The 27,936-nt window shown below is 46.5% G+C and overlaps 1 protein-coding gene across 1 annotated transcript in view; it reads right to left on the bottom strand.

Annotated features, from left to right (window-relative positions):
* LOC103551994 (guanylate cyclase soluble subunit beta-2-like) overlaps nt 1-23,632 on the bottom strand; it is a 69,268-nt gene extending 45,636 nt beyond the window's left edge. The window contains exons 1-3 of the mRNA XM_070578819.1: nt 23,541-23,632; nt 17,420-17,493; nt 5,572-5,666 (exon numbers count right to left, since the gene is read on the bottom strand). Coding sequence (XP_070434920.1) covers nt 5,572-5,666; nt 17,420-17,493; nt 23,541-23,543 — 172 coding nt within the window. The 5' untranslated portion in view covers nt 23,544-23,632. The remainder of the gene's footprint in view (nt 1-5,571; nt 5,667-17,419; nt 17,494-23,540) is intronic.
* Nucleotides 23,633-27,936: the final 4,304 nt, after the last annotated feature.

Raw genomic sequence — 27,936 nt, 5'->3', positions numbered from 1 at the left:
ACTTGCCATACTTAAACACCCTTTCAGGTATAAGGCAAGAGGTGTTGTTGTGATAAACAACAAGAAGTGAGACAGAAAGAAATCACAGTGATATACTTTGGCTTTTGGTAGAAAGCCCCGCATCTTGATCTATAAACTCGTTGCTGCCTCTAAATGTATCGGTTGTTTTGGAACTGTGAATGCGTTAGGGCGAGTGTGTGATGGCATCTCTCTGCTACACACTGTTAAAAAACGGTCTGCGTGTGATATTAGACATAGGCAATATTTCTTTCTGGAGATCTAAAAACTTATTAGAGTTCCTGTACTCGTCTGCTCCGTGGCCGAGTGGTTAAGTTTGTGCGCTCTGCTTTGGCGGCCAGGGGTTTCGCCGGTTCAGATCCTGGGCGCAGACATGACGCTGCTCATCAGGCCATGTTGAGGTGGCATCCCACATACCACAACTAGAAGGACCCACAACTAAAATATACAACTATGTACTGGGGGGATTTGGGGAGAAGAAGAAGGAGGAAAAAAAGAAGATTTGCAACAGTTGTTAGCTCAGGTGCCAATCTTTAAAAAAAAAAAAGATCCATTCTCTAGAGCATGAGATGACAAAACTTTTTCTGTAAAGGGTATAGCAAATATTGTCAGTTTTGCAGGTCATACAGCCTCTGTCCCAGTTACTCAACTCTGCCATTACAACACGAAAGCAGCCATAGACAATATGTAAACGAGTGAGCATAGCTGTCTTCCAGTAAAACTTTCTTTACAAAAATAGGCAAGGGGCCAGATTTGGCCCATGGGCTGTTTGTAGTTTGCCAACTACCACTAAAAGGGCTCAGACAGTGTTTTATACCACAGCCGTTCAAGGTGAACAGCAAAGCTTGCCTCTACTTTTAAGGGACAACAGCCAGAGGTACAAAACATAGAAATCCCCCGCCTCCCCTTCAGATTCACTATCCTGTTCACATTTGCTGAGCACCCACTGTGTGCCATACATGTTGCCAAGCTCCTTACAGTTGTCACCTGATTTAACTCCTTCCTTCTTATGACCCTTTGAAGCAAGTATTTTTGAGGAGATTAACTCTCCGTGAAATTCTGTCACTGGCCTAAGGTCACACAGCTGGCATCACAGAGATGAATCCAATCCCTGGCGCTCATTCTAGAATGATGACAAGACGCCCTTCGGCAGAGAGCTCAGAACCAAACTGACACCGCACGATACAGCTGCGATACCCTCCTGCTGCTGGGGTCTCTTGAAACAAAATCAAGAAAAGACTGAAGGAAGGGTTTATTCCACCACCCAATCCAAGCCTTTTCGCTCTTTTATTTTCCAGGCTCTGTCAAAATTCCAGCTTTTCAGATCAAATCTAAATAGTCACCTCTCAGTACAGAATTCCCACCTAATGATTTTTACTCTTTCTGTGGAGGGAGAGTAACTGGATGCCCCTCCTACTCAGCTGGAAGAAAGGAGGCAGTTGTCACTCTCAGACGTGCCTGTGGGCCAGCAGCCCTCTCTCAGCATCACAGAACCGTCAGCTGGAGGGACCGCATCCAGGCCCTGCATACGCGGGGGAGCGCAAGCTAGAATAAGGGATGGTCTGCCTGTTGGGTTTGAAAGGCATATTTAATATCAATATCACATATTTTACAATATTAAAAAGCAGCGTTTAAGATCATAAATCTCTTGGTAGTTGTGTCAAATAAGGGGCCTGGGAGGTTTCGCTCTGCTGCAGGGGTGCTGCCATGCGTGGAGCAGGAAGGTGGATGCTTAGGAGCAGAGCTGAGTCCAGAAGGCAGGTCTCCGGGCTCCCAGCCCCCTGGTGCAGCACAGCCCTATAAAGAGCACACACCCTGGGGTCAGACTCCTGCCGAGAAATCCCAACTGCCCCTGCATTTCTTTCTGATGCCCACGCTCCTGGCATCAGCTAAAGGGGAGACAAAGAGGTCTAGGCGTCCCCCAAACAGGCTGGACAGGGTAGGGGTGGGTTTGCAGGTGCCACTGACCCTGCCTAGGTCCCGGCCCAGCTTTTTCCTAGAAATTCTCTCTGTGGGCATCTTTGAAAGGGCAGTGGGTAAGGAAAATCCCAGCTGCCACTGATGGGAGGCCACATGAGCCCTGTCTGCCCGTCACCGGCATCCTCCCTCAAAGGGTCCCTGCGGAGGGAGGCTGAGCACTGGCTTCAGAAGGCACTGGGAGATGCGCTGCTCTTACAGCCCAAGTTCCCGGAGCTGAAGGAGCAAACAAACATTTCTTTCTCTGCGCCTTATTTCCAGTCTCAGAAACAACCTTGTCGAATCTTATTAGGAGGTGTGGGCGGCAAGTGACTAAGGGCCAACACATATCTGGTTGAAAGTTAAAGACCAGTTGGTGCCCCAGATTCCTCCTTACTCCAATCGCCGTCATCCTGCCAGCCCTCCTTGGCACCTCTGACCCCTGCTTGGCTCTGTGGCTCCAAGACAGACTGGAGCAGCCAGATGAGCCAGGGGCAGCAGGTGGCCTGGAGTTGGCAGGGACAGCAGGTGACTGCCCCTTGCTGGAGAGGCTCTGCGCATCATGCACGCTCAGCTCCCCAGGCTTCAACGGCATCCCCCTCCCGGCCTTGCAGAGACTTGGGGCTTCTCCCAGATGCAGATGCCTGGAAGGTTTTCTGTATCCAGGAGATGACCAGGAACACGAGGAGAGTCGCAGATGTGGAACTGCCATGGGAAAATCAAGGGAAAAGCTTTCTTTTCTACCAGATCCAGGTGCATGGGCTTAAAGCTGGCACAGTTTTTTTAAAAATCAGAGAATTTCTCTGAAATTCAAAGGAAAAGGAAATAAGCTTGATGCCTCACTTGACACAGGCACATTACACATCACAGCTGCACTCTGGAGAAGCCACCTGTCCCTACTGGATTACGTTAGGCAGCTGCCCGGGTGTGTTGTCAAGCACACCTGCGGGGCTGGTTATTGGGTGCGTGGGGCTGGCTTTAACCTGTAACCACCTCAGGAAGAGCTCCCAAGGACAGCACTCAATTGCTTGGCCCTCAGAGACACTGTGAAAACCAGCTTGAAAAACAGCTGGAAACCACAGCCCCTGCCGCCTGATCCTCCGTGGGCTGCACAGGAACCAGCCAGAAGGCCCTGAGCTCCCAGGCTTCACCCACACTGCCAACAATCTGCCCCAAGCTCTCAGGTGCCAGGAGAGGATGCTGACGCAGAGTCTACCTGCAGTAATCCCTAAATGCCATCTCAGAGTGACCCAAAGCCACGCTGCCCATGAGGAATGGGCAAAGAAAGCTCAACTGGGACCGAAAGAGTGATGTCGTCAAAGAGCCTGGAAGTACCAGAGGGGCCTCCTCTGCTTCCTGCATGCAGCCCCCGAGAGTCTAGACAGTGGAGGCCACCTGCCCCTCCTGCCTCTCCAGGCCCCAGCTCATTGCGTGCTCAATGCTGGTGAGAAGGAAGGTTAAAGGAAAGGAGGGTGTACTGAGCTGAATAGTGTCCCCCCCAAGATCCATGTCCACCTTGAACCTCCAAATGTCACGTTATTTGAAAATGGGGTCTTTGCCACTATAACTACTTAAATCAAGATAAGGTCCTGCTGGGTTAGGGTGGGCCCTAATCCAATGACGTGTCCTTGTAAGAAGGCTGTGTGAAGACACACAGGGAAGAAGGCCATGTGAAGATGGAGGCAGAGATGGGAGTGACGAGGCTACAAGCCAAGGATTGCCAGCAACCGACAGAAGCCAGGAGAGAGGCACGGGACAGGTTCTCCCTCAGAGCCTCTGGAAGAAGTTAACCCTGCTGACACGTTGACAGTGAACTTCTAGCCTCCACTATGAGGACATAAAACTGTGAGAGATAAATTTCTGTTGTTTGAAGCTGCCTGATTTATAGTACTTTCTTATGGCAGCCCTAGGAAATTAATACGGAGGGAAGGAAGGAAGGAAGAAAATATTTTTTGAGAGCTTATTATATGCCAGATACCACATTTGATATTTTCACATACAATATCTCATTTAATCCTCAGAACAACTCTGAAGCATAGATATTATTATTATTCTCATAATTTGACCAGTGGGAAAATTATGACGGAGTAAGTAACTTGTCCTGGGTCATTAAACTAGAAAGAGGCGAAGCTAAATTCTGTCTTTTTCCCGTAGCTCTCCCTCCTGGGACCTGAGGGGTGATCAGGTTAAAACAATTAATCATCTTTTGCTGATACGTCCATGGGAGAAATCATTCTGGGAGTACATGTGCACTGTAAGTGGAACCATCCATATGTGGGCCCCCCCATTATGACACCTTCCATGGCATTTTAGTGTTTAGGCAGACGGGAAGATGTTCCATGGCAGAGCAGATCAGGGAGAAGGGCCCTCAGCACCTCACAAAGTACACCACGTCCATTTCCAGATAAACACAAGTAGGGTTGACGTAAGGGAATGCTCAGTGCTGTTCTTCCTGATACCCAGATGTAATCACGATGATCCATTTCAAAGGTATTATAGCACCTGTCAAAGTCAACATCAAGGCCAAACATGACGCTGGTGGCGCTGATGATGAAACTAAAAGTGATGCTTACAACTTTTGTCTGTAAGAAGCCTAAGACTACTCAAAGGGAAAGGATGGATTACTGGTTTAGGGTGGGCCCTAAATCCAATATGACTGGGATCCTTATAAGAAGTGGGAAATTTGGACACAGAGACACAGACACACAGGAGGAAGACGGCCATGTGAAGACGGAAGCCGAGACTGGAGTTATGCCACCACAAGGAACACCTGGGACCACCAGGACCTGGAAGAGGAAGGAGTCTTCACTATAGCCTTCAGAGGGAGCAGCTGCCAGCAACTTGATTTCAGACTTCCAGCCCCCGAACTCTGAGAGAATAAGTTCCTGTTGTTTTCAGCTGCCCATTTTGTGGTACAGTCAAACCTCATTATTCGCAGTCTGTATTTGCAAATTCACCTACTTGCCAAAATATATTTGTAATCCCAAAATCAACACTCACAGAGCTTTCCCAGTCATTCATGGACATGTTCAGAAGAGCAAAAACTCGGAGTCGCCCAGCACGATGTTTCTAGCTAAGGTCAAACAAGGAAACGCTCTGTGTTCCTGTTTCAGTTCTCATACTATAAACTAGCATCCTTTTTGCCATCTATTTAGTGTCACGTTTCTGCATGTTTGTACTTTGGTGATTCTACTGTTTAAAATGCCCCCAGGCATAGGCCTGAAGTGTTGTCTAGTGTCCCTCGGTGTGCGGTCGTGATGTGCCTCACAGAGAAAATACAGGTGTTAGATAAGCTTCTCGCAGGCATGAGCAGTAGTGCTGTTGGCCATGAGTTTAATGTTAATGACTAATAATATATATTAAATAAGGCGCCTTTACAGAAACACACACAATATGAGGTTATGTATTTATGAAAATGTTGTGACCAGAGGCTCTCAGGAACCCGGCCCTGTATTTCCCCTAGGAGCGATGGCCCAGTATTCGCAAATTCAGTGTTTGCATAGACTTTATAGAACTGAACTATGGCAAATAATGAGTACTGATTGTCCTTTGTCACGGGAGCCCTGGGAAACCAAAACAAGTTCCTTTCATACCCACCTAGAGCCTTGCAGGCCTCTTGGATGAGCTTCATGGTGATGGCGTCATCATAGACGGTGTAAGTCATGAAGGCATCTTGCACTTCTGCAGAAGCTCTGAAAGATAAACCACGGTGTATGAAAACCCAGCCACCGGAGTTCTGCCCCAGGAATTTATCCCCTGACCCACCAAGATTGAATATAGCAAGAACTCTCCTGATCATAAGGAATGGAAAACACTAGAGTGTCTGGGTGTCAACTCCTCCAAGAAGCCTTCCCTGGACCCCAGTTTGGGCCAAGAGCTCCCCTCTCAAGTGCCCACGGACGGCTATGTGTTTCTCCAATTTATGTCAAGATTATTGGTCTTACCCCCTAGACTGGACTCCTCCAGCATGGATACTGTGACTTATTTTTATCTTTAGACCCCAAGCAAGTGGCACTATACTTGGCACATGCTAAAAACCTAATACATGGTAGTGAACTTAGAACTCAGTGGTTGTGGAGCCTTGTGGTCTGAAGCAGGTAGGGGAGCTGCTTGAGTATCTCACATTTTGCAATGTGATGGCTGTGTTGGACTTTAGTCTTGCAACAGCTCACCAAAGCCGGTGAAAAGAGCCTTCACCTGGGATTTAGAAGGCTTGCACTCTTGGCTTGGTCCTTGTGTGAATCACTAAAATGCAGTTAGCAATTCAGTCAATTCTGGGGGAAGGAGGCTGGTCAGGGAATACTTCCCTAGGAAAGGGAGGTTTAACTGAGTCTGAAGCATGGGTGGGCAAAAAAGAGCGTTCTGCACAGAGAGAATAGGCTCTGAGGCAGCAGAAAGCATGTTTGAAGAATATAGAAGAAAACTGTACAGAACATTTGAGTTTATCCCAGAACACACCATAGAATCTTGGAATTGGGAAAGGTATAAAATTTCCTCATTGTCCAATTTGCCACGCTATATTACCTCTGACTGCTGATCTTCCAGTTTCGTCTTGAATGCTTCCAGTGACAAGAAGCTCACTCCTCTGCAAGACAGTGCATTGCACTTACAGACTGCTCTATTTGATGGAAAGTTCTTTCTTTCTTTTTATTTTTTTGAGGAAGATTATCCCTGAGCCAACTGCTGCCAATCCTCCTCTTCTTGCTTAGGAAGACTGGCCCTGAGCTAACATCCGTGCTCATCTTCCTCTACTTTATACGTGGGATGCCTACCACAGCATGGCTTGCCAAGTGGTGCCATGTCTGCACCCGGGATCCGAACTGGCGAACCCTGGGCCGCTGAAGTGGAACGTGCACACTTAACCGCTGCGCCACTGGGCCGGCCCCTAGAAAGTTCTTTCTTATGTAGAACTGAAACCTATTTTGGGGCCCTAATAATACCTTTTATTTATTGAGGCTCTGCTTTTGGCCACAGATTATTTCTGATCATCCCTTTTGCTATTGAGAAAATTGATGCTCAGAGAGGTTAAGCGTCTTGCCAGGATCACCCAGTTGACAAGTGAAGGATCTGGGCTCTGAGCTCTGAAGCCCACATAGCTCCTGCATCTTGCCGAGTAGTTTCACTTACTGGCCTTAGTTCTGCCAATGGGGGAAATGCAGACTGGGCTGGTCCCTCCTCCAGGGACCAGCCCAGTAACATTTGAAGATTCTTATTCATTCCTAAATCTTTATATTTTTTTCTGGGCTAAATACCCCTTTATCTACCTGGAATTTAGTTTCCTTACTGTAAAGTGGGGTAATAATACCTGTGCAGCTATCGCTTCTCGGCCTTTTGTCTAAGATCAAGTGTATAATACCTGTGCCCCATTTCTGACAAGAGTGTTGATGAGGGTAAAAGAGGGTAACCAAAGTGAAAGAGCTTGGAGAAAATGAGAACCCCACAGATATGGGAGGAGGAACTGTAATAATCATGAGAACATACTGGGGGGTGGCTGGGGCTGGTGGTCAGGGGACTCCGGTTCCAGGCCTATCCCTGACATGAATGAGCTCCCAGGGAAATTCACTTCCCCTCTTTGGGCCTCCACGTCCTTGTCTGTAAAGTATCAGAGGTGGTTGGTGAGATCAGGATTCCTCAACTTTTTTTTAAATCCATGCCTCCCTCCCCATGCACACGCATTCACTGGGGATCTCTAAAAGCCCCAGGGCCCGGTCCCTCCAGTTGAACGCCACTGAACTAGAGGCTCTCTGAGTTTCACTCCCTTGTGAAATTTCCTGTTTGGGCTCATGTCTGTACAGAGGTCTCCGAGCATCATCAGATGCAGCTGCTCAGAGGAGCAAGATGTGGGGCCCGGGGCAGAAGAGGGATCTGAACCAGCATCACTCCCTTGAGTAGGTGCTTGCTGCCACGTTGGCATCACCCTCCACCCATCTCCCCAGGGCCTGTGGGCCTTTGTGAAAACGCGTGCCGTGCATCTGTGCCTATGAGCAAAATTGAACACGATGGGCAAGACCCAATTTCAAACTTGACATGTTGTCCTAATTTGTTCTGAAGGCCCCAGAAGGATTATGTTATCTCCAGGACCCTTGGAAATGTAGGAAACTCTGTGGCACTTGGCAGGCCTCTGATGGGACTACCCGTTCATCCCTGGCGGGGTCTGGCAGTGTCTTCTTTCCTGTAGGCTGAACTCATAATAATTTAGTGTCAAAGATTTATTTGGTTTATATATATGTTGCACATTTCTGGGATGCCAGACATGCCCAGACTGTTATGATTACACAGGAATTGTCAGCCTTGTTTATTGATCTCCATGCTCTTGCATGTAACACTTCCCACAGAATCAGTGCACACTCGCATATATAGTCATTCAAACTGCTTTAGTGAAGCAATATGCTCACCAAGAATAAAATAAATAAAATGATTGATATCTTTCTAGTGTGATGGTAAAGGCTCTAGTAAGAAGAAAGGAAGGAGAGAAAAATGGCCATCAGAAAACATTTTGAAGAAGTCGGGGGGTGGAAAAGCAACAAATGTGAGAAATGAAGTAAAAGTTCAATGTTTCCAGCTCGCACAAGGAGGAGCACACTTCACGTAACATGAAAAATACCAACCACATAAGTGGCCGTGTAACACACAGCGCGTAAGTGATCTGACGAATCAACATTTACCTGGAACAGTCAGCGATTAAATGTATGTTCCTCTTTAGATGGTTCCAATTTGTGATACCCAAAATGTCTGGGCAGAAAATCAGGGCCAGGCTGTCTGTTCCAGAAGAACTTGGGGAGCAAAATAAACATACAGATTCCCGGGCCCTGGAGGCGGTGCCTGGAAATCGGTACTTTTTTAACCACTTGTCTCAGATGACTCTCCAGGTTTGGAAACCCCTGCTCAGAAATACTTTCTAGGATTCAGTCTGGCAAGGCAACAGATTACAAATTATAGATCTTACATTGTTCAACATTACTAAACTGACGTAATGGTTTCTAAGAGTCCGGAGTGAGCCATAAAGCCCACAGGAAAAATAAATAGCACTTTGTAGCAAGTTTCAGGCCAAGAAAATGGGATTAATTCTAAGGCATGGGAAATTGTTCCTTCAAGAGCTCCCTTATGGTAGGCAGGAATTCATATAACAAACTTGTGTGTTATCATGTGACTCGAGGTGTGGTTGGGGGAGGTGAGGCCCTGAGAGTCAAAGAGCTTGTCCTGGTGTCATGACCATCTGGTATTCGGAAGAAGCACCAGCCCGTCATCATTCTAGCTAGTCCTCCAGCCGGCTTCTCCAGCTCCCCAAGACTTTCATAAGTCCAGACTTCTTGGGTTCACACGTACAGTCCCCCATGACATAGCCCCTGAGTCTTCCCCTCTCACCTCCAACCATCTCCGCCACCCGTTCCTCTAGCTCCTCAAAGTTCCTGCCATGCCAGTTGCTTCCTCCCTGCCTTCCCAAAGACTCTCCCTCCATGGGAAGGGCCTTCACTCCCTCTTATCTGGCAATGTCTTGTTCCTCCTTCCCAACTCAGCCTAAAAGTCACTGGCTACTGTCATTCTGAGCAGCAATCAGATTCAGCATCCCTCCTCTGAGCCCAGAGGCTCACCACATTTACCTTTCTTGGCACCGGCTGCACTGTAGGCTTTGATTTACCTGTCTGCATGCTTTCTAGACTACAGAGGCCCAGAGGTCAGGAAAACGTCATTTGATTTCATATCTTCAATTCCCTACCACTGTACCTGGCACAAAATAAGGTGAATATTTATAAGAGAATTTAGGAGATATGACACACCTAACTTGACAGAGGCTTACATAGTCATTGTGTGTGTCACTGACCCTGGCTCTACCATGACAGAGGTAGATGACTTGGAATGAATCTCACTATGCCTCCATTTCTTCATCTTTACAACAACAGTATTGGGTTAGGTCAATGTTTCCAAGAAGATTTGGATGTACAACCCTCCCCTCCCTTGCCCTCCACTTTCCCCAGCCAACACATGATGTAATGCACTGAGAAAGACTCTGGCACAGAAACCAGCAATTCTCAAGGTGTGTTCCATGGAACCCCTGGGGGTCCCTAAGATGCTTCTAGGGGTCCAAGAGGTCAAAACCATTTTCATAAAAATTCAAGACATTATTTGCCTTTTTTACTGGCTGACATTTGCGCTAATGGTGCAAAAGCATTAGTGTGTGAAACCATCGCTGCCCTAGCATGAATCAAGGCAGTGGCACTGACCTGTACTAAGCCGTCATTGAATTCTTCACTGCCACACACTCACCGTAATAAAAAAAAATTTTTTTAAGCCAGTTTCACTTCAGGTCATCTTTAATGAAGCAGTAAAAAATGTCAGTTTTATTAAATCTTGGCCTTGAGTACACATCTTTTGTACATCTGTGTGACGAAATGGGAAGTACACAAACACATAAAGCCCTGTGCTGTGTAAAGTGGCGATGGTCACCTCCAGGAAAAGCACCCTACAATTGTTTTTGTGAGCTGAATTAGCCACTTTTTTCACGCAACATCATTTCTACTTGAAAGAACCACTGACAGACGAACAACGGTTACTCAGACTTGGATATTTGGCAGACGTTTTCTTAAAAAAAGAACAAAGTTAGCTTGTCATTTCAAGGAGAATAACTGACAGAATTTGTTGCCAACGATAAAACTCAAGCTTTCAAGTGAAAATTGGAAGTTTGGAAAACTTGCATCTGCTACTGTGAGCTCATTAGCTTCCCGATTCTTAGAGGCTTTGATGAGATGCTGGTGATATTGACAAATGTGATTTTGATATTGGATAATGTACTGTATCTTGACATCATTCGTAAGATCTGCATAACTCAGTGAGCTAATATTTTCCAAATGACTAATGCCTGATAGTTCAAAATGATGGTAAAAGATTTATTTCAAAGTGTAACACAGGCCACGGGATTTTCACATAGAGTATGAAAGAGGTCATTGGTGTGGCTTCACACTCAACATTGTAACTGATGTTTGAGAAACTACCACTTGTGGAACTTTCGTGAGGTTTTAAAGAATCTCCACAATTCTCTGAAAAGAGCATCAAAGTACTTCCTCCATCTATATTTTCTCCATATAGTTCAAACAAAACCACAGATCACAAAGAACAGAGTGCAGAAGATAGAATCCAGCTATCTTCTAGTGGGTCAAACATTAAAGCGATTTGCAAAGAATGTAAAAAGAGTGACATTTCACTCTTCTCACTAATTTTTTTATTTGGATAATATGGTTATTTTCCATTGAAAAATGTTATTTATGCTGACATGTAATAGGTTAATTATTGTTATTCCTAGATGGATTAATAAATAACCTTTTTAAGTTCCTCAGTTTTAATTTTTAATATAGTAAATACCAATACATAAACAAAAGCTCTTTGGGGTTTTCAATAATTTTCAAGAGTAAAGAAGCTTCTTAAGACCAAAATGTCTGAGGACTTCTCATTTAAGCCCAGAGTGAACCAGATTTGCTTTAGAAGCAAATGAAGCGGAGGCTGCCAGGGAGGAAGCAGCCCTGCCCAGCCCGCTGTGGCTTGGGGCCATCCCCGACCTGGGAGGGTGGGACCCTGCATGCCCTGATACTGGTCCTGGGTGCCTGTTAGGAGGACTACAGGCCACCCAGCCCCATGGCCACCTCCCCCCGGGGGACTCAACAAGCATCCAGATCTTAATGTGACCCCAAAAGAAGACATCCAAAGGAGAGTCCACAATTCCCTGACTGGGGCCCATCTCATGCCAGAGAACTTGCAGGAAGCTGGGGGAGAGGGCTGAGACGTGTGGAGGGAGATCAAGGGCTGGCGTCCTAGGACTTGCCACAAGGAGAAAAGAAATTTCTCAAGAAACTGCTGAAAAAGTTATAGATGTGCAGAAAGAAATTTGCCTAAGCTATTAATAAAACTAGAATAGAATTAACCTTTTTTTTTTTTTTTTGAGGAAGATTAGCCCTGAGCTAACATCTGCTGCCAATCCTCCTCTTTTTGCTGAGGAAGACTGGCCCTGAGCTAACATCCATGCCCATCTTCCTCTACTTTATGTGTGGGACGCCTACCACAGCATGGCTTGTCAAGCAGTGCCATGTCCGCACCCGGGATCTGAACCAGCGAACCCCAGGCCACCGAAGTGGAACGTGCAAACTTAACTGCTGTGCCACCGGGCCGGCCCCATAACTAGAATATAATTAAAAACAATTTTCAACCAGTCATGTTAAATCAATATTCATTCTATTCTCTTTATGGGAAATGATCTTATTAAATTATTGTCAGAGGAACAGGCAAAGCAAAAGCAGCCAAAGATGCAGGGGAAAATGTTATAAAAATGGGTCAATAGTTAATTAATGATAGTAACAATAAATAAATGTTACCTTTTGGGATTTTGATGTTGATGTTATCTGCCAGCTTTAAAAATTTTTTCTCATTCTAAATAAGTACTCACTTTTGTAGGTAAATTTTTTTTTGTAATTTCATATTCTTTTTTAAAGGAGGCTTTCCAAGTTACGTAAGCTTCAAGCCTTAGTATATCTGTTCCTACTCCTGCTAAATTGATCTTCCATGTAATCCCACTTAACAAAAATGTTTCTCAAGTTTTACTTTCAATGATCTTTATTAGAAAAACAATTTCTGTGTTATATTTATAAAAATATCATAATATTAAATATATTTTTAAAATCTCCTAAGCCCTTGAATATTCTGATATGATCTTTTGGGGGTGAGTCCCCCAGTTGCGACAACCTAACGAAACTGACTTCTCAGGGCGCGTCTCGTTCTGAGGACCTACGATTCCAGGCAGCCTGATGAATCAGCAAACACATGTTCATGGCCAGGAATGGAGTAGGAGTGGGGAGACAGGCAGCATTCCTCAAGAAAAGTTAAAAAATAGAAACTCAGCTTTCAGCTACTTTTTAACTAGACTTTATTTATGGGAAAAGCAGAGGACTTGGGAGGAACGGGTGCTCTCGGTCTCTAAGGAAGAGGGGTAGGCTTGGTGAGTCGATAGGTTGGAGGAGGTGGAGGAGAATTCGGATGAATGGGAGCCATCCTGATTGTTTCTGGCTCAAATCGTTTTTCAATGTATTTGAAGGGATACTTTTCACGATGTCAGAATGTTAGGCCCATTTCTTACTTAGTAAGAAGAAAAATCCCAAGAAAGTATACGTAGGGATCCTTGAACTTTTTAGGTCATAGAGCTCTTGGAGATTCTGATGAATACCATGGACTCTCTCCCCAGAAAACACACACGGCCACGTGTATACATTTTCATAGATGATTTCAGAGGTTCTCAGACCCTCTCAAGTCCGTCCGTGAACCTCTGGTTAAGAACACAGAGAGAAGTCATGTAATCCCAGCCACCTCCCTCCTAAACGGATTGGTTTGGGCTCGGTAGTCATTGGTCCATTTACCATTCATTTATTCATCTTTCATTCATTCATACATAAATCCTCCAGCCACTCATCTCTTCTTCACGCATGTGTTTATATAGTGGAGAAGACGCCAATCATGGCGGCTCTACTCATAACCTCTTTTTTGGGACCCTACTTTTCAAAGTCCACTTGATTGGGCTAGGTATGGGCACCTGACCAAAGTCGGCCCATCAAATCCTCTGTCTCAGGCATCTGGAATGAAGGCACCAAGAAACTGAGCCAATCAGAGGATGGGGATCCCTTGAATTGAAAAAGCATACAGAAAAGTTTGGGAGAAATAGAAATTAAGAGACTTGCAGAGAGAGCTAGGAAAACAGAGTAAATATGAGGAGAGACAGAAATGGAGAGAGGCCTACTGCTCTTCCGTCACCTCTGAGGTCTCTTGGTGCTTTCCACAGTTGAGCTCTGTGAGTCCCCTGCATCCTTCTACTAACTCCTTTAAATTTTAGTTCACATAGTGAATTGCTGATCTTTGAAAGCAGAATCCTGGACTAAGGTCCTCACCCAAAGTGCCAGGCCCTTCACCTATATTAGTCATCTCAATCCCCACGAGTAGATGACACAAAGACTATTGTTATCCCCACTTACAAGTGAGGACACCAAGGCTCAGAAACCTCAGTAACCCACTGCAGTTGGAATACAATTTCAACTCTTTTCCATCTTTTATGCATCTATCTATTCTGATCCTTAATGACTTCTCCCCTTTCATCTCCTACCAGACTCTCATAGTACACCAGTCACATTGAATTTTCTTCTGGGTCTCAAATTCACCAAACTCAGTCCCACCTCAGGACCTTTGCACTTGCTGTTCTCTCTGCCTATAACACATATCTTTCCCTGACTCAAAGCTGACCCCTTCCTGCCTATCAGCTCAAATATCACCTTCGCAGAGAGGCCTTTTCTGACTACCTTGGGGAAACTGACATCTCCTCTCCCTGGTCACTACCAAGTACCCTATATTTTTATAGCACTTGGCACAATCTGAAAGATTTTTTTTATTTACTTGTTTATTGTCTGCCCCCAACGTTAGCAGACATGTTCCCAGATAACAGAGCCCTCGTCTAGCCCTTCACACTCTTACCGGTGCCAGGAATTCTGTTTGGCACATACTAGGAAGTAAAGAAATATTTGTTGAATAAATAAACTTGCCCAAGTCAAACAGCTAGTTAATGATCCAGGCAAAATGTAAAGGTTTATCTGACTCCAGGGGCCTTACTCTTCCAATCTATTAGCTGCTTCTCCTTGTTAGGTCTTGACAAAGATTTTAGCCAGGAGGTTATAAGAGAGTGGTTCATAATTAGAAATCTATAAATCTAGGTTATATGAGAGGGAAATAAACAATGCAGGCAAAGGAGGAGAAACATCTGTTTCTGATTATTTCACATAAAATAAAATTTATGTCAGAAAGTCTGGAGACATACTTCATTTTGCCTAATCGTTTCTTCTTAAAATTTGTGTAGGAATTGATAGGTTTTTCTTTTTCAGCTAAAACTCTATTTTAAAAGCACCAGGGAACTTGTTACTTAAATGCAGCCTGAGGCAAATCCTTTTACACAGCAAATAATCTTGCCTTAATTTGTGTTTTATACATTGAGTTTTCTGCACCAGTTTTTTTTTTTTTTTAACTAGTTTAATACGATGCAGTTTTTATAGCTGGTTGAGCCTGTCAGATGGGCTTCGCCTTTGGTTTAAAGGTGCATTTCCAGTGCAATCGCATAGGTGTCCAGTGCTCTGTAGACACACACACCCTGTGAGACTCAATTAAGCAGATAATTGGTGCTTCAGATTAAAGAGGTAAAAACTGGCCACACAGACTCAGGATACAGCCCCACTGGGTTCTCTGATCCCAGACCTGTTTCTCTGATTCCCTTGCACCCTTTCACACTCCTTGTTCAAAAGTCCTCGTCACCTTGGGCTTCCTGTGGACTCCAGGGCTTCCTGTTTGTTTGGGAATGCTGTGTGGACGGCCCCTCTGGGGGCAGGAAGCAAAATGGACCATTCCTTTCGGTGAGGTTACACCAAGAATACAAAATGCTAAAAGCTTCTTCCGTCTACTTGTACATGGAAAGCTATTCTTTCCTGGCTTTGCAAAGGTATGTTGACAATCTCCCCCAGTCAGGGTCCTGGGAGCTGGTCATGCTGCATCTGCTTCGTAATGCAGGGGAGCGCAAGAGGCCATCTTTAAATAGTGCGTCTCAGTGGCCTGTCACAGGCAGACGGAACACCTCGTTGTTTTACCTCCACTCAGGGCTAAGTGCTCAGGCTACTTCTGGTTATTTCCATTATTTCACTTAACCTCTCTGGGCCTCAGTTTTCTCACCTGTAAAATGAGGCGATCTGAGCCAGGTGATGGCTCAAGGGCCCAACAGTCCAGGCTTTCTCTTATCGTGATGATCCAGCTTTCCTCCTTGAAATATTTGGAAAAGAGTATTCTTTGCCTCCATGACGCCAAACCTCCTTTTTCCCACCTGAGTTTATGTCACTCTAAGTGAATTACTGCAGAGATGCTATGGAAATGGCCAGGGGCTGCCTTTCCCTAGAATGAGGCAGTCAGGGCTCATACGTGTGACAGTTGGCTGCTGTGACAAGGTGCGGAGCGGGGCTGAGGCTGTGGGGCCAGCTCCGCTCCTCCTCATGTAACCTCCAGTCGCCTGCACTCCCAGCTCTGACCATCAGTTTGTGAAATGGGGCAAGAGGGGCTGAGGGAAACTTTACACTAGCATTTTAAGCTATTTTTACATTACAAAAGCAGTGAAAACATATAGAAAATTTGACAGATATGGAAAAAAAGTCAGTCATTCAGCATTTCATCTTTCTAATTCAATTACTGTTAACTATTATTTTGGTCTTTCTCTATTTTTATTTGTATGATTTACCCAGTAACTATGTACGTTTGTATCTTGTTGGGGGGGGCATTCATTTGTTTGTTTTTTTACTTAATATTGTCATAAAATTTTATAGGTTGCTTCATGATCTTTGCAATCATCACAGATAATGACGCATATTTCTTTTGCCATCCACTTGTCTGTTGGTTTGTTCTTGGATATTATACGCAATTTTTTCTTTTATTATTTATAAACATAAAGCTACATTACATATTTTTGCATATATATACATATATGTTGTATATAGGTATGTGTGTTTCTAAGGGAATAAATTCTCTAGAATGGAATTACTATTCAAAAGATTTCATCATTTTCCTAGCTTTTGGTACATGTTGTCAAATTGCTTTCCAAAAGGGCTGTGCTAATTTACCATACCATCAGCAATTACCCATTTTGCTGCATCTTAAGCAGAATTGGTTATTATCACTTAAATTTTTTGGAGATTTAACGGGCAACACCATGCCCAATTGTTTTCATTTGCATATCATTGATCAACTGAGAAAGCTAATCATTTTTCCATATTTTTAAATTCCTCCCTTTTCTTAGGACCAGGAGATCTTGGAGGCCCTTCCAGCCCCATCCTCTAACATTTCACGGCTGGGAGTCTCCGAGAAAGCAGAGGGATAGCAAAGCCTTCAGGAATCAGACCTGAGATGATCAGGAGACGGAAACGGCAGCGTAAGGGGTTCACCAGCGGAGGCAGAGGGAAAGCTCCGACAGTCAACTAAAGATGCCTAAGGAGGGATTCCGGCCACATTCGAAAGGGATATCCCGCCCCCGTGGGATCTCGGCAGCTGCATTTATGTGCAATGGAGACAACACAGTTGCTTTCTCTTCTGCGATTAAAAAGAGCAAATAAGAATTCGCTCGTGAAATAAAAGGTAGAATAGCATGGGTGTTACTCCCACGGGGCCCTTGTTTTAAAGCTGGTTTTCGGAATTGAGCCTGACACCTTCCTTAAAGACAGGCAGGGGAGAGCAGGCTTTTTCTGTACAGAGTGGGTATGTGTAAGGTACTTGAACTGATCTCTTTAGTGTCAACAAACTGGCTTAATCACAAAGTTAATAAAAACACGTCACCTCGAAGACCCTGGAGGCGGACGAGCTACAAGACGGAGGCTTAGTCTTCCCCTAAAATACTCACTTCAGTTGTTCCCACGTCACTTCAGCAAACTTCTCTGTCACAAGGGACTGCAGACAGGTGTTGATAAATCCATACTAGAACACAAACGGAGGGGAAATGTGGGTAACGGAGCCTGAAATCCCCAGTCATCATGATCTGAAGGGGCTCCAAAAAAGTGCAGAGACATCCTTTTGGGGAGACGAAAGATACCTTTTCCCTATTTCTCGTGACTTTACTCGTTTCACGGCTGCGCTCGTTCCTGACTCGGGGAACAGTCATTGCCACCGAGAAAGCACAGCTAAATTTGAAATCGGATTAGAATTAGAGAGGTTCACTATAATCATCTCCAGAATAGGGAACTGTTTGGTTAGAACAAAGAGTTGAAAAACACAACAGTGGCAAAGGGGGTGTTTTTTGGGGGGTGAGCAAGGGCACTCGCCTCATGTCAATTCCAAAAGGCAGTGAAAGGACAATTTTCTTTTCTTTACAAAAATGAAGCTAGGGATGGGTGTGTTTGTGGAGAAAGACATAAAAAGTGGAGGAAAATAAAGGAAGAAAAAACCCAACAAGAAAGACAGCACTAGGATTAGCAAAAAGAACTTTCTACCAGGTTTGCTCACTAATCTGTGACATCCCTTCTTTACTCCTTCAGATTAAAAACATTTTAAAATGAAAAAAGAGAGTCCATGGATGCTTCTGCTTGGGGAAGGGCAGTACGACCCACACAGGTCACCCCACTTCCCACAACGTGGGACCCCGAACCTGAGGGCATGTGGGGACTGGATTCCATTCGAAAGCACCAAAGGAGCTCAGTTTTAAAAAGATGATCTTCATCTAGCGAAGAATCCTTCTGTCTCACAAATATCAGGCTCAAGGTGTACCTTATAGGTTTGGATTTTCATATATGGAGATTTCTTAAAGGGAAAGAGAGCAAGGCTCACAGGACAGAGGGAGACTAAACCCCAGCGGCTCTTTCCAGAACAGAACGCATTTCTAGTCCCTTGCTGCGTCTCCTCTTCCCTTCCTCCGCTTTTCCTGGCTCTACCTGCTCCTGGGTGGGACCCATTTACAGGACCACCTGGCATTCAAAGCACTCTAGAACTGTCTGAATGTTCCCATGATCCCCTCCTCCCACTGCCTCAGGCTCACCCAGAATGCCTCCACCCTTCGCCAAGCACAGACAGCACTTCTCACAAAATGTTTCTTTCTCCTTTTTTTTTAAATTGAAGTATAATTGACAGACAGTCGCCTGTTAGTCTCAGCTCCACTGCTACCTTGTCTCTAGAACTTTCCTTTCTCCCTCCGCCAGACACTGGCTGCCCTTCTCTGCGTCCCAGACTCACTTCTCCACTCCTCTGTGTCCTCATCACCACAGGACTGTTTTGTTAAAATATTACACACACACACATATTTTCTTCCTTTCTATCTCTATATCTCTCCATCCACACGTGCACCCATACTCACACGCATATAAATATAGGTATGGGTGTGTATGTATGTGTAGATACATATACTCTATTTTTACGCATAAATTTTTTCCCCACTCCTCTGCTAAATTCCAAGCTCCTCAGGGTCAGGAAGTAGCTGTAATTTATCTATATTTTGACTAAAATGCCAAGACAGTGCCTGGCACAGCAGGTATTTAATAAATTCTTATTGAGTAAATAAATACTGAATTGAAGCCTCAAGTTTGAACCCATGAAAATCTTTCAAAACCTCCAGGCATTTAAAATCAATCCAATGGTAAGGAAGATCACAGTTGTTCATCCCAGCAACTTCTGCAGAAGAGCGTCGAGTCAGATGAAAACATCATGGCCACTGCCTAAGCCCCAAGTGACCAGTGACACCCTCCTAGTGTGTGACAGAGGAAACTGAGGCACAGAGAACCCAGCGGTCTGCTGCTGGGTTACAACCACATGGGATAAAGCACCTGGGTTCAATGAATTTAAGGTCAGTGAGAGAGGCGGCCCAGGATGTGGTCTTCGGCGTTCACTAGTCCCTGAAGCCGGTGGCATAGCTAATTACTGGGGGGCCCTGAGCATAGAGGTCAGAGGGCAGCCTTCTCACCCTCTGCTGATGATAAGAATGCCTTGTCCTGGGCGCTGCCATCAGGGTGCTTTCTCTGCCCCTGGAGAGAGCAAAAAGAGGCAACTGATGGGCTGGTCCCGCACGATTTGTCGAGCACACGCTGGAAGGCGTTTGTATTAGCTTCTCACACACCAGGTCACAGGGATTCTTGGTAAAACACATTCCTTACACACTTGAGGGCCTGGGTGAAATGGGCAAGGATGACACACCAAGTTTTCTAACATGACGGAACTAGCACCATTAAACTAGTTAGATCATCAAGCAGGTAGGGACTCTCATTGGCAGGTGGCACCCAAATCTTTGGGGGCTACTTGCGTAGTAGCTGTGGCACCCTGAGAAACACCAGTCTTCAAAAGAAACAGTTTGTTTCTTTCTTTAAAAGTCCCAAACTGTTAAGGTTTAGCTAAATCTTCCTGCTGTAAAGATGACTTTGCTCACTCCGTATCCAATCCTACTCACTGGGTCTGCCATCCGTTGGCTGGGGGATGGGGTTCCATAACATGATACAGCCTCAGTGAGCTCAGAGAGGGGATGTGGCTTTGGGGAAATAACCTGGGCTCTGGAGCCAGACGGGCTCCTGTCTCTGTGCCTTAAAGCTGTGTGGCTTTGGGTAAATGACCTAACGTCTCTGAGTCCAGTCTGCTCACAAGCCAAACTGGAAATAACAGAGCTTACTCTTTCGGAGGACTGTTGTGGGGGGTCACAGAGTAATGGTTCTGGAGTCAGACTAAACGGGTTGATTGCTGACCCCACATATGACCAGCTGTTTGACCCTGGCCCTTCACTAAATCTCATTCATCTTCAGTTGCTCCATCTGCAAAAGGGGGCTGAGCATGGTCCTCTCCTCACAGGTTTGTGTTAAGGATTAAATGAGATCGTCTCTATGAGACACTTGGCACATGGCAAGTGCTGAGGAAATGACAACCGTTCTTTTAGATAATATGCATTTTGATTAATAGGTGATCGACTAACGGAAGCTGAGAGGAAGTCAGGACAGAGGATGCTGAGAGCCGCTTACCATGTTCCTGCAGCAGCTGTCTTCAGGCCCTAGCAATCGCTGTGGAGCATCGAGCCCCTGCCGGTCCTGTCAGCCTTCAGGAGAATCCCCAGCATCTCCACAAGGCTGACTTGTAGAGGTCTGGGCGGCCCACAGGGAAATCAGAAGCTGATCACCGGCCCCCAGGCAAGGAGCTAACTATTGAGCCCTCAGCCGCCCAGGGAGTAAAAAGCAAGGCTGCCCCACATGGGACCTGCAGCCAGGCGGCCCAGGGCTGAACGTGGCCAACGAACCCTTGGGGCTCAGCCTGAAACCTGAACTTCCCCCCAGGGTGCCAACACAACAGCAGCACCATCCTGCCAGCATGGAGCCCTGGGGCCAGGAGCCCGCAGAGCCCCACAGAGCACCCGGGAGGCTGGCGGCCCCACCAGTTTGCTGCCCTCGGTGGGAGAAGGCTCAGAGGACAGGCACCACCCGAACATGCTGGACCCCCAGGGCTTATCATCGCTTCCCACTTAACTTCCCTGCAAATTCAGAAGCTCACTTTGCCCCCCACTCCCACTAACTCCTCCTCAGAGAGGTTGGCCTCTGACTCTGTACGAAGCGTTCTTTCCTAGATTGGCTCAAGGGGGAGGCCAGGATTCCAGAAACCCGGCAGGTTTTTAAAAAGTCATCCATCCTTTCACTTGACAGATAGCTGTTGGTCGCCTCCCTGTGTGAGGGCGCCATGATGAGCACCTGGGGAGTGGAGAGGCTGACGGGATGGGCTGTGCTCCCAGGTGGCCAGTCACTGGGCACCAGGTCCTGGAGCACTCCTAGAACCCTGACCTTGACTTTGAGGATGCCCCCAGGATCTCGCTGGAAGACTGCCTCGTAGGTGAGATTGCCTACTGAGAGGTCTCTTCACTTCTTCTTTAATTAAACCTCCTTGGATGTGGTCCAAGAAAGGCCTGCCGTAACGAGGACTTGCGTCTATAATATTATTATGTGAAGTTCCCTGGGCCTCAGACCGTCCTCCCCATCCCCGCTCCATTTCAGGCACCGGTAGGCACTTGCTGGAGGTCTGTCTCCCGAGTATTGTGATCAGAGAACCCAGCCACTAACCAGGTCCCAGGAATGTCGCCTGCGGTAGTTCCAAAAGACGTGCCAGCTTTGATGCAAGGACAACAGTAACGATAAATAAATACAAAAAAATCAAGGGGCTAGGTGAGCCCTCCGGACTGCAGTGCTCTGTGGACGCAAAGGACTCCCGGTCAAGGCAGCATCTCGTGCCCCTGATAATGCCGGAGACTGAGGCGTTGCCCTGAAATGAGTGCCCAGACCTCTGAGAAGCCCTCCTTAAAGACAAAGCGCCTTTTTCTCTGTAGCACCAACACCCAACACACAGAGCAAAATTCCAAACAACTTGTTGAAGGATTTCTCCCTACTCAATAGGTACTCCTGCACCAACCCCATTCAGATCCCTCTCTCATCTCGCCTCCCCCCGTTTCTGCTCATCCCCTTAGAAAGCCCTGTTTCCCCCTCCATCCATTAGCCTTTTTGGCTCCCTTGTCCGTTACCCTCCTGTCTACATGCACTACCCTCTCCGTGAAGACACCTAACACTCAGAAAGAGCAGTACTTGTTTGAACTCCCTTCCTCCTGTCTGAAATGGAGACTTTGCTTATTCTCAAAACCTGGCCTCTCCATGTGCTGTTCCTGTGTGGAAGGAACATGTGGTCAGGAGGAGAAAAAAGGCTCTGGAATAGGTGATTTCCATAATTATGCCTCCCAAGCCTTCGCCACCATTCAGCTGACAGTCTTCTTTCTCCCCTGCCAAGTGGGCTTGCTCTGGCTCTCTCTTATGCACGCTCCCCCAGCCCCCAACCCTGCTTTTGAAACACACCAGCACTCTCACATTTCACAATAAGTAAATGGTTAAAAAAAAAAAAAAAATCTCCATTTTCTTTCTCATGGAGCAGATGGCAGGTCTCAGGAACGTGGTAGAAACGAGGCTTTCTGATGTTCTAATAAATTTCAGCATCTCACACAAAAAGCGCAAGCTCATTTTGATTCTGATGTTAAGTACCATATGGCATATCATTCGTGGGCCGTGGCAGCTTCATCCTCAGGGTAACGAGGAAGGGGGGATCTGCCCTAGAACAATGAGATGGAGCTGGTATGGACCAATTGGATTCCTCGGTGAATGCCATTTGATAATAATATTGTATATGGCAGTGGAGCAATTAGCCCTCTTTCATGGTATGTGTTAATTTTCCCTGCCAGTTTTCCTAATTACAACTGCCACCCAAAGGACTACTTTTTGTAAATACTCTGTAAACATTTGAAAAGACATAGGCAGTGTGTGCATGAAGAAAAAAACGTCCCTGGATTTTGAAACTGTCTAGAAAATTGGCTGACGTTTTATATATTTTTCAACCGCGCGGACAGCCTAGCGAGGATCTTGCAGTATATGGAAATTCCCTTCTCTCTTCTGTGACATGATGGGCCTTCCTGCCCATTCTGCAATCGTTGTTCTGAGGGACATTTTTCACTGTTATCTTTATCAATCTTCAGGGTGCGTTTCCATGAACTTTGATAAATCTACACCGGTGAAGCCACAGCGTAATAAACAGAACCTCTCCATCACCACAGAAAGTTCCCTTGCGCCCCTTCTCAGTCAGCACTCCCCCCGCCCCGTTCTGAAGACTGTCTCTCTAGATTAGTTTTGCTTGCTCTTGAACTTCATGTTAATCAAATCATACAGTATGTTCTCTTCCGTGTCTGGCTGCTTAACTTTTAACCCACGGTTGGTGAATTGAAGAGTTGGACACCATTCCCCACATTAGACATAAGTCCATAAACACAGACATATTTCCTATGACGGGGGGAAGGGCAAGGTGCCAGAGGGAGGTCCCTGGAGCAAATCTCTATAGTTTGAGTAAAGAAATGAGAGGGAGAGTGTAAGCAAAGAGCATCAGGGAAGAAAGCATTCTCTCATAAAACATAACCACTCCCTGGTTTTTGTTTGTGGCATGTCTAGGACCGTGGCTGCCGTCCTCTTGGTGGGGACGCCTACCATCAGTGTGTGGCTCCCAGCCCACCTCAGGCTTCCCAGCTTCAGAGCTGCCACCGGCTTCCCACCAGGCCTACAGCAGCGGAACCATGACGTGGGATGTGGCCCCACTGCTAGGCACCCAGAGAACCTTCTGATCAAAACTATCCCCCACACGGGCCTGTCTGGTGTCTGAAATTCTCACCATTTTTGACTACAGCTTTGAAAACTTCTGCCAAAATGAAAACAGCGTCTTTTCCTTCGGCCAATGAGATCAGCGAGTATTCACCCGGCTTGTGAAGAGGGAAGGAGACGAAGAAGAGATCAATTTGCCTGTGTGTACATCAGAGGGACGGGGAGAGACGTCAGTCCAAGGCGCAGAGTGTTCTTGGAGAGGCAAGCTCTGCATGGACAGTAAAGGGAGGTCTGGACGGTGGAGGAGAGATGAAAGTGAGTTCAATTTTACTCACATCACTGGGGGTACTGGGTTGGCCTTGGTCTTCTCCCTTCACGGGATTCATACCTCACTGACAGGTGGCTTGTGGTCCTGATGACTTGGCTAAAGGCACAGCTTGTGATCTAGAGCCAGACTGCTTTCAGGCACATTTTCATATTCGGAAATTTAGCACCCAGAACAACAGGGTCACCTGTCAGTAAGAATCTTCAGGAAAAAATTCTCCAGAAGATAGGGCGGTTTATTTTCTACATGTTCACCACGAGCACTTGTTATCCTCTTGTCACACCAGCTGCAAGGTAACAGCTCACTCTATCAGGCCCCACTGTGCACCCCACCCAAAGCACGAGGACACACCACAGGGAATCGCCGCTCTCTGGGTCAAAGACTGTTGAATATTGGCAATTTCATCAGGTTGCACTTCATATTAATTCACTCTTACTACAATCCTATAAAGGAGGTTCTATTATCCCCCCTTAGAAGATGACAACATCAAGGTACAGAGAAGTTAAGTAGCTTCCTGGAGGTGCCCAAACCAGTTAGCGACAGAGCTGGTATTGCAACTCAGGCCCATGTCCTATGCAGCCTCCAAGAAAAGAATAAAAATGGTGGGTAATAACCCATCTCTTTTTTCTGGAAGAAGCTTAGACCTGTCTTGAGTCAGGTGGTACCTTCAGAAAAATTTCTTTTACCAGGAAAGTGAAGACTCTGGCTCATGTGGGTCCACTTTTTTTCATCTGCCTCGCTGGTAAATGACATTTTACATTGTAGGTGGAGTTGGTGCAATGTTGTAAGAATATTCTGAAAAATAGGCTCTGATTATAGCATTCCGTGTCCTTTGATTTCAAACCAGAACCCTCCCCTTAGTTCCGAGGAAATCAGCAAGAATTGAGGCTTTTCCTACAGTGTGGCAACCAGTTAACGAACCCAGCTCACCCCCCACCCCCCAACCCTAATAGCCCCGTGCTCGCCGGCGGTGGCGGTATCTGTGTCATTCTGAGAAAGAGGGCACGCCTTTTTCCCTTTCCGTTTGAATTTCAAATCTTGAGCGATACGCTCACGACCCGCGGAATTGTTAGGCGTGAAGCGCCACCGTGTGGTCAAATCACCACAAACCAACAGGCTGCTGTGTAATTAATGCCTCCACCAGAAGGGAGGTGGTACTCGGCTTTGATCAGGCGCTCAAATCCGGATCAGGTGGAGATCCGCGGCTCAGAGCATCGAACTGCAGTTTGAGTCCTTCCTCCTGGACTGCTACCCAAGGTCTGAATTAATCATGAAAAACTCGTTTGTCTTCCCCAAGTTGTAATCCCCTCAGTGTAAGATGGGGCTATAATTTTTGGGGGTGGGTCCAGGTACGGCAAAGTGAATCCGCAGGGGCCTTTACACTTTACATACAGAAACCAGGCAGGATGGGAGATGAGGAGTCAAACGACGGCTGTGGCACTCCCATTAGGGCTCATTTAAGACCAGATTCACGGGGCAGTCAGCCCGTGGCGGAGTGGTTGAGTTCCCGTGCTTTGCCTCAGCAGCCCTGGGTTTCGCCTGTTCCGATCCTAGTTGTGGACATGGTACCGCTCATCAAGCCATGCTGAGGCAGCGCCCCTCATGGCACCACCAGAAGGACCTACAACTAGCATATGCAACTATGTACTGGGGGGCTTTAGGAAGAAGAAGAAGGAAAAAGAAGATTGGCAACAGATGTTAGCTCAGGTGCCAGTCTTTAAAGAAAAAAAAAGACCCAATTCAGCAACCTTCAAATCAAACCTAATCTATGTTTCCATTCAATTTTGGGAAAAGCTACAATTAAGTCAGGTGATTTGGGGGCCAAACAGTGGAGGAGGTATGACAGTAAAGGATTGTCACATTGTAACCAACAGACCATAACTTATATATTGATGTTTTTCAAGAGCCCATAGTAATATTGAGCACAATATTGATTGTGTGCTTGCTGTGTGCTGGATTCTGTGCTGAGCGCTCCATGTGCATCATCATGGTGCTCATAATGCCCCATGAAGCAGGCACTGGTGCTGGGCCGTTTTACAACCGGAAACAGGCTGAGAGCGTTGGAGTATCTTCCCAAGGCTGTGCCAGGATGCATGCCGGGCCTGAGGTTCCAGCCACACCTCTGACTGCACCGGCCGCTCTTAACCTCACGTTGGCTCAGTGCAGTCTTCTTCCAGTTTTTTCACACACACTCACACACTCACAGGAGGCTGTACTTTCTCCAATTATGTCCAGAACGCTTTAGGATTTCTCTTTTACTAGTTATTTTCAGAGTTTGTGGCAAAATTTTTGACTGTTCTAAGTGACGGCAAATCATCATCCTTTATTATGGCAGGAGTTAACAGTTCCCATTGGCCAGATACTTTAACAGGTATAAATCATGTAATCTTCATCATAACACTGCAAGTTAAGAACTATTATCATCATGCTCAATTGACATTTGAGAAGTATGAGGCTGGACGGTCTGAGTCACCTGCCCACATTTACAGAACTCGGGCTCCAAGGTCTACAGGGGGCCACTAGGTGAGAGGGGAGGTTTGCTCTTTGGATGAGGAGCCGTGAGGGCCCTGAAACCTACCCCACCCTCACCCGGTGCGGGCCAGAGGCCACCCAGGGAAAGGGACGCCTAAGTCACTGTGGCTGCCTGCAGGGTCCTGGCCGGCCTGGGCCATTACACTCAACTGCCTCTCAGGAGGGCTCGAGTTTGAGAAACAGCCAAAGGTATTCTGGAGCTGGGTCTCGTGGTTGGGTCAGTGAACTCTCTAGATGTAGACATTTTGAATCAAAATCAAGACTGCTTTTCTCACCTGGTTTGGAGTATGCCCTGCTGGCCCTGCACCCCCTGCCCATCCCCTGCTATCTGTGCTCTGCTCCCCCAACCTTGGAGCATCTTCTCCACCTCGTTAGCCTGCTTCTCCTCACACGGACACACTCCTCTCTTCCTAGCTGCTAAATGTCGGGGCACCCAGACTTGGTCCTCCGCCTCACTCCCCTCTTAGAGCTCCCTCCACTCAGTACCTAGTGAGCACATCTCCCCAGGGCTTCTGATGCTGTCTTCACATGGACGGCTCCCAGTTCTCTACTTCTGGATCCAACCACTCCCCTGAGCTCGACAGATGTCTAATTTCCCATTTGACAGCAGCCCCCATTTGGAAGTCTATAGAAAGCTCCAAGTTAATGCCTCTGAAATAGAACTTTTGATTTCCCTCCCCACCGCCCCCAAAACACCCCTACTAACCAGCCCTTCCCTTACTCAATTCAATAACTGGTACCAGCTAAACCCTGTATCTCTGTGTCTGTAAGTTCTGCTTCACAGTTTATACTAAAGCCAATCATCTTAAATGGCCCCATTCCTCCACCCAGGCCCCAGCTGGCACCATGTCTTGTCTGGACCACTACAGAGCCACCCAACTGGTTTTCCACCTTCTTCTTTTGACCCACCCGACAGCCAGAATCATCTTTTAGAAACTAACTCAGATTACGTTACTCAGGACCCTCCAAGGACAACCCAGCACAGTCCCTCTGCATCCTCAAGGTCCTTCTGCCGTCCTGCCTCGGTGTCTTCAGCTGCCCCCTTCCTTTGCCAGTTCTTCCCCTGGTCTCACTTAATCCCTCACTCATTCAGGTCTCCGTCCAAGGATCACCTCCTCTGAGAGGCTTCCCCTGACTCAAACCCCACCTCCCGCCTCTCCACTCTCTCTCTCCTCCTCCATTTCACTCCACAGCATTTATCCTTACCTGACGCTTTATTATATTTAAATATATGTGATATAATGTCTGATTGCTTACTGCCTGTACACCTCTCCCCCTCAGATTTATAAGCCCTGAAGGCTGGGATCTTGTCTTGTTCTACTCTCAGGGCCTGGAGAAGAGCTCTGGACAAACATGGGTGCTTAATAAAACCTAAGGAATAAGTTAAACTTGAACTCCCTCCAGTGGGGCTTCTCCCTCCAGCATAGG

The sequence above is a fragment of the Equus przewalskii genome, chromosome 16 (assembly GCF_037783145.1).
Source record: "Equus przewalskii isolate Varuska chromosome 16, EquPr2, whole genome shotgun sequence".
Lineage (NCBI taxonomy): Eukaryota > Metazoa > Chordata > Mammalia > Perissodactyla > Equidae > Equus > Equus przewalskii.
Note: the sequence above shows the minus strand (reverse complement) of the source record. Positions and strands in the feature narration are given on the sequence as shown.